The 14,515-nt window shown below is 43.5% G+C and overlaps 1 protein-coding gene and 1 long non-coding RNA gene across 6 annotated transcripts in view; one reads left to right on the top strand and one right to left on the bottom strand.

Moving 5' to 3' along the window:
• Positions 1-14,515, top strand: part of TSPAN4 (tetraspanin 4) — a 356,522-nt gene that overhangs the window by 296,909 nt on the left and 45,098 nt on the right. For all 4 annotated transcript variants that reach the window (XR_003260436.2, XR_010389543.1, XM_026108255.2 and 1 more), the window contains one exon: positions 6,764-6,838. Coding sequence is in view for 2 of the 4 variants with exons in the window: in XM_026108255.2 (XP_025964040.1) it covers positions 6,764-6,838 (75 nt within the window). In the remaining 2 variants the exon portion in view is untranslated. The remainder of the gene's footprint in view (positions 1-6,763; positions 6,839-14,515) is intronic.
• Positions 1-14,515, bottom strand: part of LOC112988041 (uncharacterized) — a 58,494-nt gene that overhangs the window by 4,943 nt on the left and 39,036 nt on the right. The gene's annotated exons all lie outside the window — the stretch shown is intronic.

Here is a 14,515-nt window from a genome sequence, read left to right as displayed (position 1 = left end):
TGTAATTGTTGATACTATTTCTATTCATATCAAAATACAATCTAAAAAACAATAAAGATTTTTTTTTTAGATTGGGCCCAAAGCACTGTAACCCAGTCTGATAATCTTCCTTTTAACTAAAAAATAAAGGACCTTCTCCTTTTGATGACAACAGCACAGACCTTTCATATGTATGGAGAGGCTGTGCTTTAACATGTACCATTGTTTTATTCAAAAATAAAAAGGTAAATGTAATAATTGGGTAGCTATGGGCCTTAGTAAGACCCAGGCTCCCTTATCTTCCTTGAAACTGGGAAGGAATAACACCTTCTTCCAGAATTAGATAAGGTGACACCTGTAGTACTGTGCCCAGTGTGTGGCTTCCCAGTAAGAGATATACACTGACATACTGGGAAGAGTCCAGCAGAGAGCCACTGGGATGATTATAGGTCTGAAGCATGTGATATGCAAGGAGAAGCTGAGGGAGCTGGGGTTATTCTGCCTTAAAAAATAAGGGGGAGGAGGAGATTTTATTCCTGTCTTCAACTGCCTTAAGATAGAGAAAATGGAGCCAGACCTTTCTGAAAGGTGTGCAGGGATAGGGCAAGAGATAACAGACAGAAGTTGCAACAAGGGAAATTCCGATAGATTTAAGGAATATTTTTGTTATCATAGAGGCAGTCAAGTATTGGAAAAGGGTGTCCAGAGAGGCTGTGGGATCTCCATCCTTGGAGATACCCAGAACATGACTGGGCATGGCCCAGAGCAGCATTGTCTGGCTGACCATGCTTTGAGCAAGGTATTGGACCAGATGACAGCCGGAGATGGTTTCCAAACTGTTAACCAGTGCTGCTAAGACATTCACCTTTCAGCAGCCAGCACTGGACTCTTCTTGAAGATCAGACTTATACACATACACTTTGGGACCTGGCAGACACATGAAATCCCTCCCTGGCTATGCTGGTAGACTTCCGTTGGAAGACCAAGAATTTTAGCCCAGTATGAATTCTCTGTAACTTCTGCTACCTGAGGTCCTTACTAATTAGGAAGTGAAACTTAGTAATGCAAATTAAAGCTGATCAGTGAGGACTTGGTAATACAGCCTATTAAAAAGGTAAAACCCTCGATTGTATAAAACTTGGTGCAAGGGGAACGGTTTTCCCCTTCATCCTGGGAACTGCTGCAGGCCAACTCCATTTAGCTTGCTGGAGCAGTTTCACAGGAGCAACCTACCATGCTTGTGTGTCTAATCTCATGTTGTCGGAGAAGGAGATAACTCTCCCCCTTGCAAATGAATTAACACTGCTGGCACTAGACAGTGGAGCACAGCAAGTGCTGGCTGCTGGAGCATTTGTCCAGTTTCTTAGGTAGGCTATGCTGATTTATAGGCGGTTTGGGCTAAACAAAGTACTTGCTAAGCTGTGATCTTAAAGCTCTTGGTGAATGTGTGACTCTTCCAGATAGACTACTGCTTTGGGGTCGTCTTAGTACTTTTTTTCCTCTTTGTCAAAGAGGATCTGATTACTACTTGCAGAGGAACTTCCGTCTCCTGACACCTAAGGAAGGAGGTCTGGCACCCTGAGATCCTCCTGTCCCCCTGTGCTATAGAGACTCCCGTCAAACTAAAAGCATTACTTTAGGGTGTCAGTCGAAACACAGCGTTCCCAATTTCACCATCACTTCTATCATGTTTGGTTTCAGAGCACAATGGTAGGAGACTAACAAGATGGGCGGATTGGTTTTTGTTGTATTTGGTCACTGTTGTCTTTGGGAGGCTGTGCAATCATCAGCTCCTCCTGATGTGGAGAGATGGGCAATTTGAGCAATATAATAGAAATATTAAGAAAATTTGGGAAGGAGAGACAGTGAGGAGACAAAAAGATCCTATCCCATGTGTTACTGTGTGATGCCCAGTCATCATGAAGAAAGGCAGTGTCTGTAACACCTGGGAAATAGGAAAATCTTGTTTGGATAGAAGAGAAAATGTAGTTAATTAAAACTTGTTGCTCTGTGCCTTTGTAAACTGTGTTGGAGATGTGCTTTAAATGACCACCATAATAGGAGAATCAGGAACTGATTCCCAACCTTTAGAGGCTTTGCCTGGTGCTGGGTGATGGGAGCTAGAACTAGTGGGGCAAAAGCCTAGTACAGCTCCATTGCGGATGGAGGTGCAAATTGAGATCTCTTTTTTTCTGCTATATATTTATCTAACATCAGGAGAGCAATGCTTAGTTTTGAGGTAGGCTTCGCAGCAACTGTGTGTTTCTTCTTCTCTAGTGCTTTAATGGGAAATGCAGTTTTCCTTGGGGTTGGAAATCAGCAGACGTACACAGACAGAAAGGTGTCACCTTACCTCCCTTCTCACCTGAATACCTGTGGGGTTATTTCTGCTTTAATTTACGAGAGTTGTGCAGCAGGTGCCTCTCCAGTGAACCTCCACTGGGTTGTGTCCCACCATTTGGCAAGTACTGTAGGAAGCATCTCTCTGTACAAGGTTAGTTTAATCTTTTTTATGGGGTTTTACATGAATGCTTTGATTTGGGATTGTTGTTTCTTCATGCATAAATCTTTGTTATATTGTTGTCCGAAAAGCGGATTCATTGCCCAGTGTGCAATAAGCCAATAATTACACACTCAGGAGAGACATTTGTTTATTTATTTCAGAGTTGCGCAAGCCTGGGTGCTCAGTGGTTTCCCACAAATCGAGCACACACCCCCAACTTTTCAAGTAGCATTTATACAAACAAATTGCCAGATTTGCAACTTTCCCTTTTACACTGATTGGTTAGTGATTTCTTCATTCCCTGGGTCCCACCCCTGCTTCTCAAGGTCCTGATCAATTAACACTGCCCCAGCTAGGTCAGTAGGTGTTATCTCCCAAGGTCCTGACAAAGAGGACATAATCCAGACCCCTTAATTAACACTGTTTCAACAGTGAGAGGAGGCTTTGCTTCCTAAGGTCCTGGCGCCCAAACAGGCCTTATTTCACAGACTTGACATCCTCCCTTTCGGAGAGTGGGGCACAGGACTGCAGACTGCTTGTAACTCCCTTATCTTTCCAACCTGCACCAGCTCCGGGGCCCTTTCTTACCGAACTAGGAGCGCGGCCTAAGGCTTCGGCAAATTTAGCTACTCATGCTAAGCAAGTGTGCGGCTACTCATGCTAAGCAAATTCTATCTAAGATAGAAGTTATCCAAATCTACCTACTTCAAACATTCTTTCTGAGCTTCTCAGGGTTGTCTTGTAACAATATCAGCAGCCTGCAGCCCCAGTGAACCACAGCAAAACTCATTTTTCTTCTTCTCATTATTTATCACCATAGTGAGAGAATTCATTTGAAAAGGAGCTGTGAGAGCTTCCAGCAGGGGCAGTGGGGTCTTGGGTGCTTTGCGGGTGCTGTGAGCCTCCAGCAGGCTTGTGCTTCTCCTGTTTAAATTTGAACGGGATTAGTCAGGCCTGCTCCGGCCCCCAGACTGGCCGTCGTGCCCTTTGGGATGATGCCGAGGATGGAGCTGCAAGTGAACTTTTGCTGGAAGGTGCTGTGGGAATAGAGGAGCAGCTTGTGCACGCGTCCATGCGTGCACGTCAGCTTGATGGATCAGGAGACGTGATGGAGTGTGTGGGCTGTGCTTTGCAGCCAGGGCAATCTCAAGCCTGGGTTTTGCCTTCTGACACGTTCGTTTGGGTTCAGGAAGGGTTGCACTGACGTGTAAGCGCGCTTGTGGCTTTTACCCAACGGTGAATTTTAAGGCTCCACCTTGAGGTTGACCTCACCTAATTTACCTTTGCAATAAAAGATACAGTGCCCATCTCTGCAGTGTGTGCGCAGTGGGATTACTAATGCATGTCCGTTAGCTATGATAACAATCAGTGAATGCAAATTGGCATAAAACCAGAGGTTTTACTTGAAAATGAAAGTATTTTTCTATGGAGAAAAGGCATAATCATGCTTGTCTTGGTTTTGACTTTCTGAACAGCGTATGTTAAGTTTGGTTCACTATGTGACTTTCAAAATCTGCAGTGCAGGAAACAGGAGTCCTGTAAATAGTAGCTTTTGTACACAGCCTTCTAGAGAAGGACTGGGAGAGGGAACCTCTGGAAAAATGCCTGAGCCTGTGTAATGAAAGATTTTGACATGGTACATAACCATCCCTAAGAAGACTTTTCTTCTGAGGCTTCCTAAATTTTGTGTTTGACCTATTTCTCTAGAACAAACTGAAAAAGCCCAGAAATGTTGCCGTAGTCTGGACGCGAGGGAGTGGGAAGAAGGAAGAAAAAGTTTTCTCGAGAGCACGGGAGAAATGGGCGCCCTGATTTTAATCTGCTTCCCGGCCATCCTTGCTGTTGCAGGCAGGGTCCTGTAAAGCAAGCCTGGAGGCCGTCAGCTCCGAGGGGACAGCAGAGAGGCCTTGCAGGCAGGCGTGGGAGCGCAAGAGGAAGAGGATGCTCTGAGGATGGTTTCAAAGTTGCCCGGTCCCACACTGAGCTGTGGGAAGGATTTGCACGTGCTCTCTGTGGTCGGAGTCTTCGAAGACTTTAGCCACTAAGCCCTCTCATCCCTGCAGGGTCTGAGAGATGTGTTTTTTTGCAGGCTAATGGCTTGTCCAGCTATGAGTGGATTTTTGTGGGAAGGACAAAGTACACGTGCCCGATACAGAGCTACACCGTGTTTCAGGTCCCTGCTCCAGGCACTGGGCTGTGAGAGAATTTGAAATCAAGCTGCCGGAGATCTAATACGGACATAATAATATACTTTGCCCTGCTTCATTCTTAGAAATAATTGAACTGCATTTTCTGAGCCTTTTCCAAAGGCCTCTATCCTCTAGACAGAAGCAAACTTGGAATATATAAGCCTAAACAATTAAGGTTTGGCAAAATTATAAGCTAATGACATAGAGGTGCTGTGATAGGAAGTGCAGTCGCTTTTGCTAATGGGTACGAGTCCTTACTTTATTTTGGAAGTTGCCTAAGCTAATCCAGGCTATGCCAGTGAATTATACAGGGAGACGATAATGTTCATGTTTGCCTTTTGGATAACCCATGCTTTAAGGATGATCAAAAACATACCCCACAGCTAAATAAAATAGGGCAAGGGGCCCATGCATCTTTGCAAATAGTGATTTACTCTGCCCTGTTTTAGTTAATACTATGCAGCTGTCTAAAATCCCTTTATAAGCTAGCTGCACCAAGGGTGGTTTGCAAAATGATACGAAAGGCCAGTGTTGATGGTCATGACATGGGAATTGGCTTGGATCACCAGCGTGAGTGAGCTTTGCGTTCAGACCGGGGCAGGAATATGAGCCGGTGTCAGCGTCAGGCAAGTGTGAAGATGCTAGTGATGAAGAGTTGAAAATAAACTTTAATTTAAGACTCCTGGGGCCAAATGCAATGAGTTCTGCAGATGGTGTAATTGTACTAGTGGAAATAGTATTTTCCCTTTCTCATTCTTTTGCGCTGAGCTCTCTCACACAAATCCAGAGGCTCAAAGGTTTCCTTTCGACTTGCCAGGCAGCAAAGAAGCTCTGATGAGGCTTTTTAGCTGTTAAACCTGTACAGGTTGGCAGGCTTGTGGCTGAAGCTAAACAGTAGCTTTTTTCCTTTGGGGACTGGCGTTCCAGCGAAGGTGGCGTTGCTCAGTGCTCCAGCCTTGCAGGCTGCCGAGTACATGGAGTTTCTGCTGTAGGGAGCAGGGCCTCGGCTGGAGCCGAGGAAGTCTCCAAAATTCCACTCTCCCCTTCATCCGTCTTTGCAGATCTCCATCTGGTGCAGCACACGCATAGGGCTTGTGCTAATGTCCATGCAGCCCCTGTGTTGACTCTGCTGCAGGCCTGCGTGGCATCAGGAGCTGGCCCGTGTATGTTTTAAGAGAGAGATAAGGACAGGCTAATTATAGCGGCCTTCCTCCCCGACCTCTGCAGCTCTGTTAAGCTGCTGCTGCCCTACAGCCACTCCAGATTTCAAGTGGCCTCATTTTCCCCCTATCTTAACAAAATGCAGAGGATATGATTTTTTCAGAAGTGTTTAGCATTGCCTACAGTTGTTGCTGCTAATGTCAATCGGAGCTAAGGGCTTTTGAGAAGCTACCTGAAATCCCTGTGTAAAAAGTAGCTTTCCTGCTCCTTTGAGCTTTTGACTGTTGGGCTTTAGGTAGCTCCTTGGCTTGAGAGGAGAAAAAGCTAGGGACCAACTTTTGCTCTGTCTTTAGTGTGAATCAGCCCCTTTCATTTGATCCCTGGGACTAGTTTGTTTAGCTACCTTAATGGCTCTGAAGGCTAACTTTGTGTAGGGGCTTTTGGGTGTGCCTTTGAGTTCCCCCACAATCTCCCTCGAAAGGAGCGTTGACTTCACAGTTTACAGAGCAATGCATATCTTCCAGCAACAGGAAGTCTCAGCTACGCATTTCAGTGACATCTTGGTAATTGTAAAAGTCTGATGCGAAAATAAAGAAAACGTTGCCTGGGAGGAGTCCTCAAGCGCTGCTGTCAAGCAGAGCCTCAGCCTCACGAGGGGACAGATCTTTGCAGGGTTTTATGCTCTTCTGCTGAAGTCAGAGACAGAACTGAGCCACACGTGGGCCTGGATGCGGTGGTGTTCCTGGGCTGTGCGTGGCGCGTGCGCGCTGTTGCGTTGTACCTCTGCAGCTGTGTCTGGCTGCCCGTACGTCTGTCACTCCCCTTTCTGCATGATCTGCTGAACGTAGTTATTGCACATCCCAAATAAGCTGAAATCGATTTTGATGTTTCTTGGTTTTGTTTCTTCCCCTGCCCCTTCTTCTCTTGACAGTTTTTTATCATGCTGTTAATTGTATTTCTGTTGGAGCTCACCGTCGTGATTCTCTTCTTCGTCTACACTGACAAGGTAAGTCAGATTCTTCGCTTTTCTTTCCCTTTCAGCAAATTTTTATGCCCCTTTCCCCTATAAATAAATCATGAAGCACTGGGCTTGGTATGTGCGTCAGGCGCCTGCCTGCCTTGAGACGCCCTCTCAGAAGGAGGCTCTGCGAATGCACAAGCAGCCCTGCAGGACTGGGCTCTCACGCTCCCTCCTGTGCACAGCTCAAGGTCATGGACGCTGCCAGGGCATCTGCCATTTAACAACAAAATGAAACAAAACCCACAGGCCTCACAGAGTGTGCAGAAAGAGATGCCATCAGGCATGAATAGGATTTTTTATAAATACAATTTAGAAGCCACGGTAACATCATGACAAAGGAGGTGTCGTGAGCGTGGGCATAAAGGGAAAGGCACCCAAGTCGTCTTGCAAAGTTGCTCCTTGTAGCACATGTGCACTTAAATTCCAGTGAAAAACCAAGGTAAGTGTGTAGAAGTTTCATAAACACAGCTTTTGTTTGTGGTTTCAAATTTGGTTTACATTTGACTTTTGTTCCTGCGCTTAACTCTTATTTCTGCTGTAAGGGCAAGATCACCTGTCTGAGTTGTCCCTCTCATTAAGGAATTATTCTAGAAAATTTTTACGTAAATAAACCCAAAACCAAGACCATAACTGTGCATAATCTGTCTGTTCAGTCCTAAGTCTTCTAACAGTGTCTCTTACAACTGGTGACTAAGGCAATTGGAGAACTACAGGGCAAGTGGTGAAATTATGCCAGGAATTAAAAGTCATCAGCTATATGACCAATAAACAGCTGTTTCTAGAGCAGAAAGACATTCATAGCAAAATACATTGGGGCTTAGTAGTAGACTCTGTTTTACTCAATATGTTTAGCAATAGCCTGGATGAGGACTGAGTAATAAAGTGGCAACCTTATTTTTTAGAAAGGCTCTAAGTTATTCAGTTAATGAACAGTGTGAGTCAGGGGCATCTGAGAGAACGAGGTTACCGGACAGCGTGTCGTAGCTGCAGCTCCAAATGGACTCGCAAGGTAATTAAAGTAGAAGGGGCAATTTAAAATTATACATTTGTGTTATTGGATTCTGAATTACTCGTAACCTCTTGGGAGAAGGATCTCCACGTCATAGATGACAGCTTCATAAAGACATCCACTTAATATGCAATGGGACTCCAGAAACCAAATACAACACATGGTATATATTTAGAAAGGTAATCAGTTAGAAAATATTATCTTGTCATTGTTTAAATTGATAGACTAGCTTCCTTGTGAATTCAGTATTGAGTTTTGGTTGCTTCATTTCAGCAAAGGGTAACAAAAGCAATGGGAAGCACTAGAAAGGCAGGAGAAAACGCACATGAAGAGGGATTATGGAGACTAGCTCGGTTCAGTTTGGGAAAGGAAAGAGATCCTCCACTTAAGAGATCTTAAGTGAAATGATAGCAGAGTCTAAAATAATGAATGAGATAGTACAGTCAGGGACACAGAATAAATACTTGAAAATTCAAAGGCGCATGTTTAAAAGAGAAGTACTTTCTACACTCGGCTCTGTCACCTTGTAGGTTTCCCTGCCATTGGCTGTTGTTGAGGCTGGTAGTTCAATAAATGTGTGGGTGTGGGAGAAAGACAAGAGATGAAATGTTTTATATCCATAAAGCAATCAGGGCTGTTACGCTGACAGCTGCGTCAAAAAGAACGTTGGTCCTTGCTCCTCAAAGGTAAAAATAGTTAACAAGTGTCAGGAAGGATTCCCTCTCTCCTTCAGTTTGTTGATTTGCAGAAATTTTTAGCTATGTTATTAATAAGGAAGTTAGGAAATTTAACCTTCATCTGAGTCACTAAATGCAGGTTGATGCAGGAGCTGCTCTACAGTCGTCTGTAAGATCAAAACTCTTCTAAAATACGGATCCTGGTTGAAATGTCGGTTTACTGCATTCAGGAATTGCTGTGGTCTGGATATGGCAGATGATGAAACGTGAGCTGGTGTTCATGCATGACTTTAAATCCATGGTCTTACAGTGAGGATATCAGTGGCTTGTGTCCATGTTACACTTGCAGTCCTGCCTTTACCCCTATTTATTACAGAATAAAGAAAACAGCAGCAGCCTAAATCTAGTACTTTCTTACAGCACATGAGACAGAATTTGTGTCCCAGCTTTTCTGATCTGAAGAACAGTACTGTCATGCCTGCTGGCATGGGGAAGGTAACCCAGACAAGTCTGGGTCTAACCACCACAATAATTCAGTTAATGCAATTCCTTGGAATATCAGTGAAGGAACAATGTGCACTAACGCCTACACATCAGAGGAGAGTAGCAGTAGCTTTGCATGCCTTTATCTAAAGCAGAAAGGACTCTGCAGGTTAAGACTTTGCAAGCTCCTGTGTCACATATATATTTGGAGACCAGCAGGTTTTCTGAGTACCAGGTAGCCTTCAGTTAATTATGATTAGGAGTGTATGTGCATGTAAACTTCTTCCCATGGTAAAATGGGGGCTAATCATTATTTTCCGTTTCTGGTGTTAGAGGAGGTTGAAGAATAATGGACTCCCCGGCAGTTTTCTTAGACACCTACTTTATCAAGCGGAAGGACTTAGCAGTGGATGCTTTGTCCCCTTGCTACAGAGTTTAATCAGTCTCTGCTTCCCGTGGAAACAGGGCAGCGCTGTTACCCTCTCCAGGCGGAGAGGCAGGAGCTGAGAGGCACATGGACGCACCGCGTTGGGTCCTGAGCCGTGAGGAGCGTCCGTTGCTGGGACGCTTGCTTTAGTGGGGTGTTAATTATTAAAAAGAATCAAGACAGAAAGTCTTTATGGTCATTCACAGGGCTTTGGCACGGGCTAAATTTATTAAATTTGTGCCCTCTTTGAAGCAGTCCAAATGCCAGAAGCGTAGCTTAGAGTCCTGTGAAGGGCCACCTACCCATGGCTTGAATTTTCTCTTTAATATGTATTATTTTGATTCTGTTGATTCAGAGCAGCATCCAAGGGTCTGTATGTATTTTTAAGAGATCCATGGAGTACTGATAGGGTTAACTTTAATGTTTATTGTGACAAAAAGAAAAAGTAGGGCTCTGTGCTGAGAGAGGCTCAGATTTTTGAGCGCTGAGTACTCCTAATAGTTCTCAACACTAGATTGGACCCTGTTAAAATGTAAATTATGCTAATAAAATGCATAGTCTTGTACCAGTTTTAACTTGCACAATCCCTCTGATTTTAGCATCTGTATTTATTTTTTACCATGATGGTTCTCCTGGAGGCACAGGAAAAAAGGTCCATATTTACTTTTTTGCAGCTGTAATACATTATTTTTTCAGTAGGTTTGTTTGTTCAGATGTCTGCATTTTTTCTGATTTATAGACAGAGCTATGGTGCTGCTATTTAATGCCCAGAAATGGAAGAACATAACTAAATCAGCATAATGTGCATTTTTTTTCTTTTCCTTTTTGAAATGTCAAGCCGAATAATACAAGCCACTTTAAGGAACAAAAGCGCCAAAGGATCACTGACTATGATATTTGATTATGGGAGCAGTTACTGCCATTGGCAATTCCAAGTTAAGACCAGAATTTTCAGTAAAGATTAGGCAATTAGCTCCCTTGGGGTCCCTGTGGAAATTACAGCCTAAATTCCATGCGCAGCTAGCTGTGTTGAAAATGGTCCACAGACGAGGTTTGAAAAATAATAGCTAGCTCTGGGTTTTCATGAGACATGTGAAAATGCTCTGATTTTCTCTGTGTCCCAGCAAATCTTAGCGAGTTCATCTATAGCTTTTATTGCTATTTGATAGAAATATAGTCTGTAGATGATATGTTTCTTGCTTTTTTTCTCAAAGCACTTAACAAATAATTGTCGTTCCTTATTGCTATTTTGCCTGGTCCTGTACAGATTGTAGACACCAGACCGGAACGTGTTGGGTATGATTTCAAACCTAGCTCAGTCTCGGCCTCTTTCACAGCTGGCTTCAAAGGCAATGGGGCCAAACTAGAGCTCTTCTACCCTGATGAGCAGCCGCTCACAGAAACGATTTAGCTCTGCTGAGCTGCCCACCAGGCTGAGGAAGGGGCTCGTAATCAGGCTGAAGACTTTAACCACACAGCAAGCTCAGTCCAAGCCTGCTGCAGAGGCTCTTGTCATAGACTTTTTGAAAGTGGAGAAACAGAGGCTGAAGTAAAGGGCCAGATCACCCCAGCTGCACAAGCTTTGGTGGAGAAGTCCTGCAAAATTGGTTGGGCGGATGGGCACTCTGCGGCATTCTTCAGGCAGATGTCCTGCCTCTTCTATCAGTGCTTTTCATCAGGATGTGGCTTAGCCTATGCCCTGATGCTGGCATGCATCTTAGTGTTGAAACTTTTGAGTGGTGGTGGAAATTTTGGGGCCTCACCGTCTCCTCCTGCCCCAGTGAGCATAGCAGCTGCTGCTGCGAGGCAAGGCTGGGACAGTTTCGGAACGATATCGGTGTGGGAAATCCCTGCGCTGGTCAGTGTGGGGAAGGCTCTAGGGGAGCAAGGCTGTCTTTAACCCTCAGTGATGCTGCTGCCTGGCTGTGCTGCATTAACATAACGTGCTTCAGAGCATGGAAATTCTGATTATGTGCATGAAGTGGCTTCTGAGCAGCCTGCGTGGTCTCCCACACTTCATTTCTCTGTTAGAGCTCCATTTGTTTTTCATTTAAAAGAGCTCTCCGCACACTGAACAGTTCCTGCCATGTAGCTACCATCCCTCTCTTGGCAGCGTTCTGAAATTAGGCTTTTGCATAAGTGCTAACATAGCTAAAAGCCTGGAAAGCAACCACTATAAACAGGGGTAACATTTTGGGCTGATGTGGAGGAATCTACAGATTATCTGGATTGTGACTCCCTGCAGTTATTGCTCCATGAAGGTGCTGCACTAGTCCTGGTCAAGCATTTTATTTCTCTAATGCAAAATAATGTTAACTAAGCGAGTGGTGTAAAATCAGAGAAAGCGGTTAGAAATGTCTTTATGGTTTGTTTTACTTAGTAATGAACTTAATTTTAACGAGCTTATTAGCATTTCAGTACTGGTGTCATACAGTAGGGAGCTGCAGCAGTTTCATCAAAAGCATTTAACTGTAAGCAATTCATTTTGGCTTCTTTTTAGTGAGACATTTAGGCACAGGCTTAGATCTGTCCCCCTTCAACAGATGACTTAAGTGCATGTTTAAATCCATATGATTAACTTAATCATATACCTACGCCTTGTTAAAGTTGATACATGCCTTTGAGTTCTTTCCTTAAAAGGGAATCTTGCTAAGGAAATGCTAACAATGGTGAACAATTCTGGAGATGATAAGAGATGCATCACCTCTTTCCCTCACTAGGGAATCTGGTGAAAATTGATGAATGTTTGCATTATAGCATCATTGCTAATCTCTTTCTATTTGTCCTCCCCCTATTTGACCAGCTCACCATTTAGTATCTTGAACTCTGACACATCACTTTAACCTCTTTTTTTTCTTAGGCAGAAGCAGGTGAGGGGGATGGACTTTATTTGCCTGTGTGCCTGAAAAGGCAAACACACAGAAGGAAATCCCTTAGTTTCACTGATGCATTTGTCAGAGGAGGATTTCACTGAAAGTGCACTTGCAAAATGCTATTAACAGGGTTGCTGAAGGATAGCAAAGTATTGATGAAAAGAATTAAGTATGTGCTCAGAAATAGGTGTTATTCAGGAACAATAACTGCAGATAAAATGCATTAGGGATCCCCGCTGGGAGTTCTCGATCGATGGTTGATCGAGGCCTAACTGATTCCTTGCATAAAATGTTAGCAAGGGAATGGGTGGGGGGAAGGAAAATCAGACTTTCCTAAATAAAACTCCATCCCTTACACAAATACCCTGTGTGAAGATCAGTTGATGCAGAGCCTGTCAACTCTTCGTGCTTCATATCTTCCTATTTTGGCTGAGTCCAGAAATGAAGATGAATTTAGATGTCTCATATTAGTCAGTATAGGATTGTTGTTCATGTGGCAATAAGTACAGTATTGTTCATATTGTACTACCACGCAATTTGGAGTAGTGCTTTTTCTCAGGAGAAATCCAGTCCTGACCTCCAACCTGGCTGGCTGAGAAATTAATTCCCAGAGCTGTAACAATGAATCAAACACAGCTGCTACTTCCATTATGCCTGGCTTAGCCCAGCCAGATCTATCTTTTATTTTCTGACATCACTAAATTCATCTGAGGCTCTCCTGACAAATATTTGGCAATGGATCAGTTAGCCTGAAACAGAAAGAGATGTATCTGGTCTTCCTTCTTTTGCTGGTTTGTAATCCCTGATAAGGAGCTAACTCATAATCTAAGGAGCACATCAGAGTATATTTTTGTTGTGGGAGCACTTTTCCAATCATTTATTTCCCATGCTCATGTCTTAAATTTGAAGTTTTGTAATAGGCAGAATGTGAGTGGTGCGGGTCTTCAGCTGGCCTCTCCCAAGGAAGACTCTAGATTACAGTAAAGGTAGTTATTAAGCACATTGCACAAATGCATACTTTTTGTCCAGGCATCTTAAAACATCTTACAAATGGTGAGTAAGCAGTTGAACTCCTCTTTTTCTGACAGGGAAATGAGGTTGAAGGCTAAATCCTCAAGGTTGTCTCCTGGGAAATACTAAACCCTCTCATATCTGAATACATGCGATGGGATCTTATGCCTCCAGAGAAGAAGTCTTTAAGTGATTCATCTGTGGTCAAATAAGAAGCAATTTCAAAGTCTAGGTGGATGAGGAATTGAATGCACACTGGTATTCAGTGGCTGATAGAATTAAGTGAAAGGCACTGGTTTATATACAGCTGATCAACACTAGTGTTAGGAAGTGATTAACCCCCTACCTTGCATCTGCTTGATTTTGTCCTAAAAGCATGGAAACATGGATACATGTTTCCTGTCATTGTATCTGAAAAAAGGAAGAATGGCTAAAAGAGAAAAGAATGCTTCAGAAAGTGGATAAAATAATTAAGGCAGCTTTAGACATGTAAATGCAAGCAGTATCAAATGCAGGAGTGACTGAGGTGGTGTATTGAAACAGACAGCACATTTTTCATTCATTTTACAAGCATTTTCTGAAGTGTCACTATGTATTTCAGACAACATTAGAAGCTGACAGTAAACTAAATGTTTAACATTTTTTACATATACGAAAAGAGGAGGGAAGATGGCTTTTCATATTCTCAGGCTGTGTAAGCAGGCCAGTAGAATACAGCCCTCACCTTAGACTTGTCAGCTGCAATTGAAAAATGATGTAGTGGGTAGACCGCTTTATTAGGTATAATTTGCAGCTGAAATTTTTTCATCTCTTTCTTTTTATTTAACTCAGCAATGATAAGCGCAGAATGACGCCTAGCTGAAATGAGGGAAGAATGATCTATTGGTCAGCAGCTCTAAACCTTTACTAGCTTTTGGTTCTCGTAGGTGGAGTTGTAGCTGACGTATGTTGGTTTTAAGACCAAAATTTATATTGGGATGCTTTATATCATCCAAACTCATACTGGGCATCTGCTGTACATCATAACTCCCCTCATCAGCGCCTCACCTGGAGTATCGCTGTGCTGCACAATGCTGCTGTCTTCTCTGCTGGTAACTGTGGTTTCAATCCTTGCTATGAAGTTGGGAGGCAGGAAGGAGGTTCAGCAAGTGTGACAGGCACTAGCCCTTGTAAGTTTGGGAA

This window comes from Dromaius novaehollandiae, chromosome 5, assembly GCF_036370855.1.
Source record: "Dromaius novaehollandiae isolate bDroNov1 chromosome 5, bDroNov1.hap1, whole genome shotgun sequence".
NCBI lineage: Eukaryota > Metazoa > Chordata > Aves > Casuariiformes > Dromaiidae > Dromaius > Dromaius novaehollandiae.
This window is presented reverse-complemented; position numbering and strand designations above follow the sequence as displayed.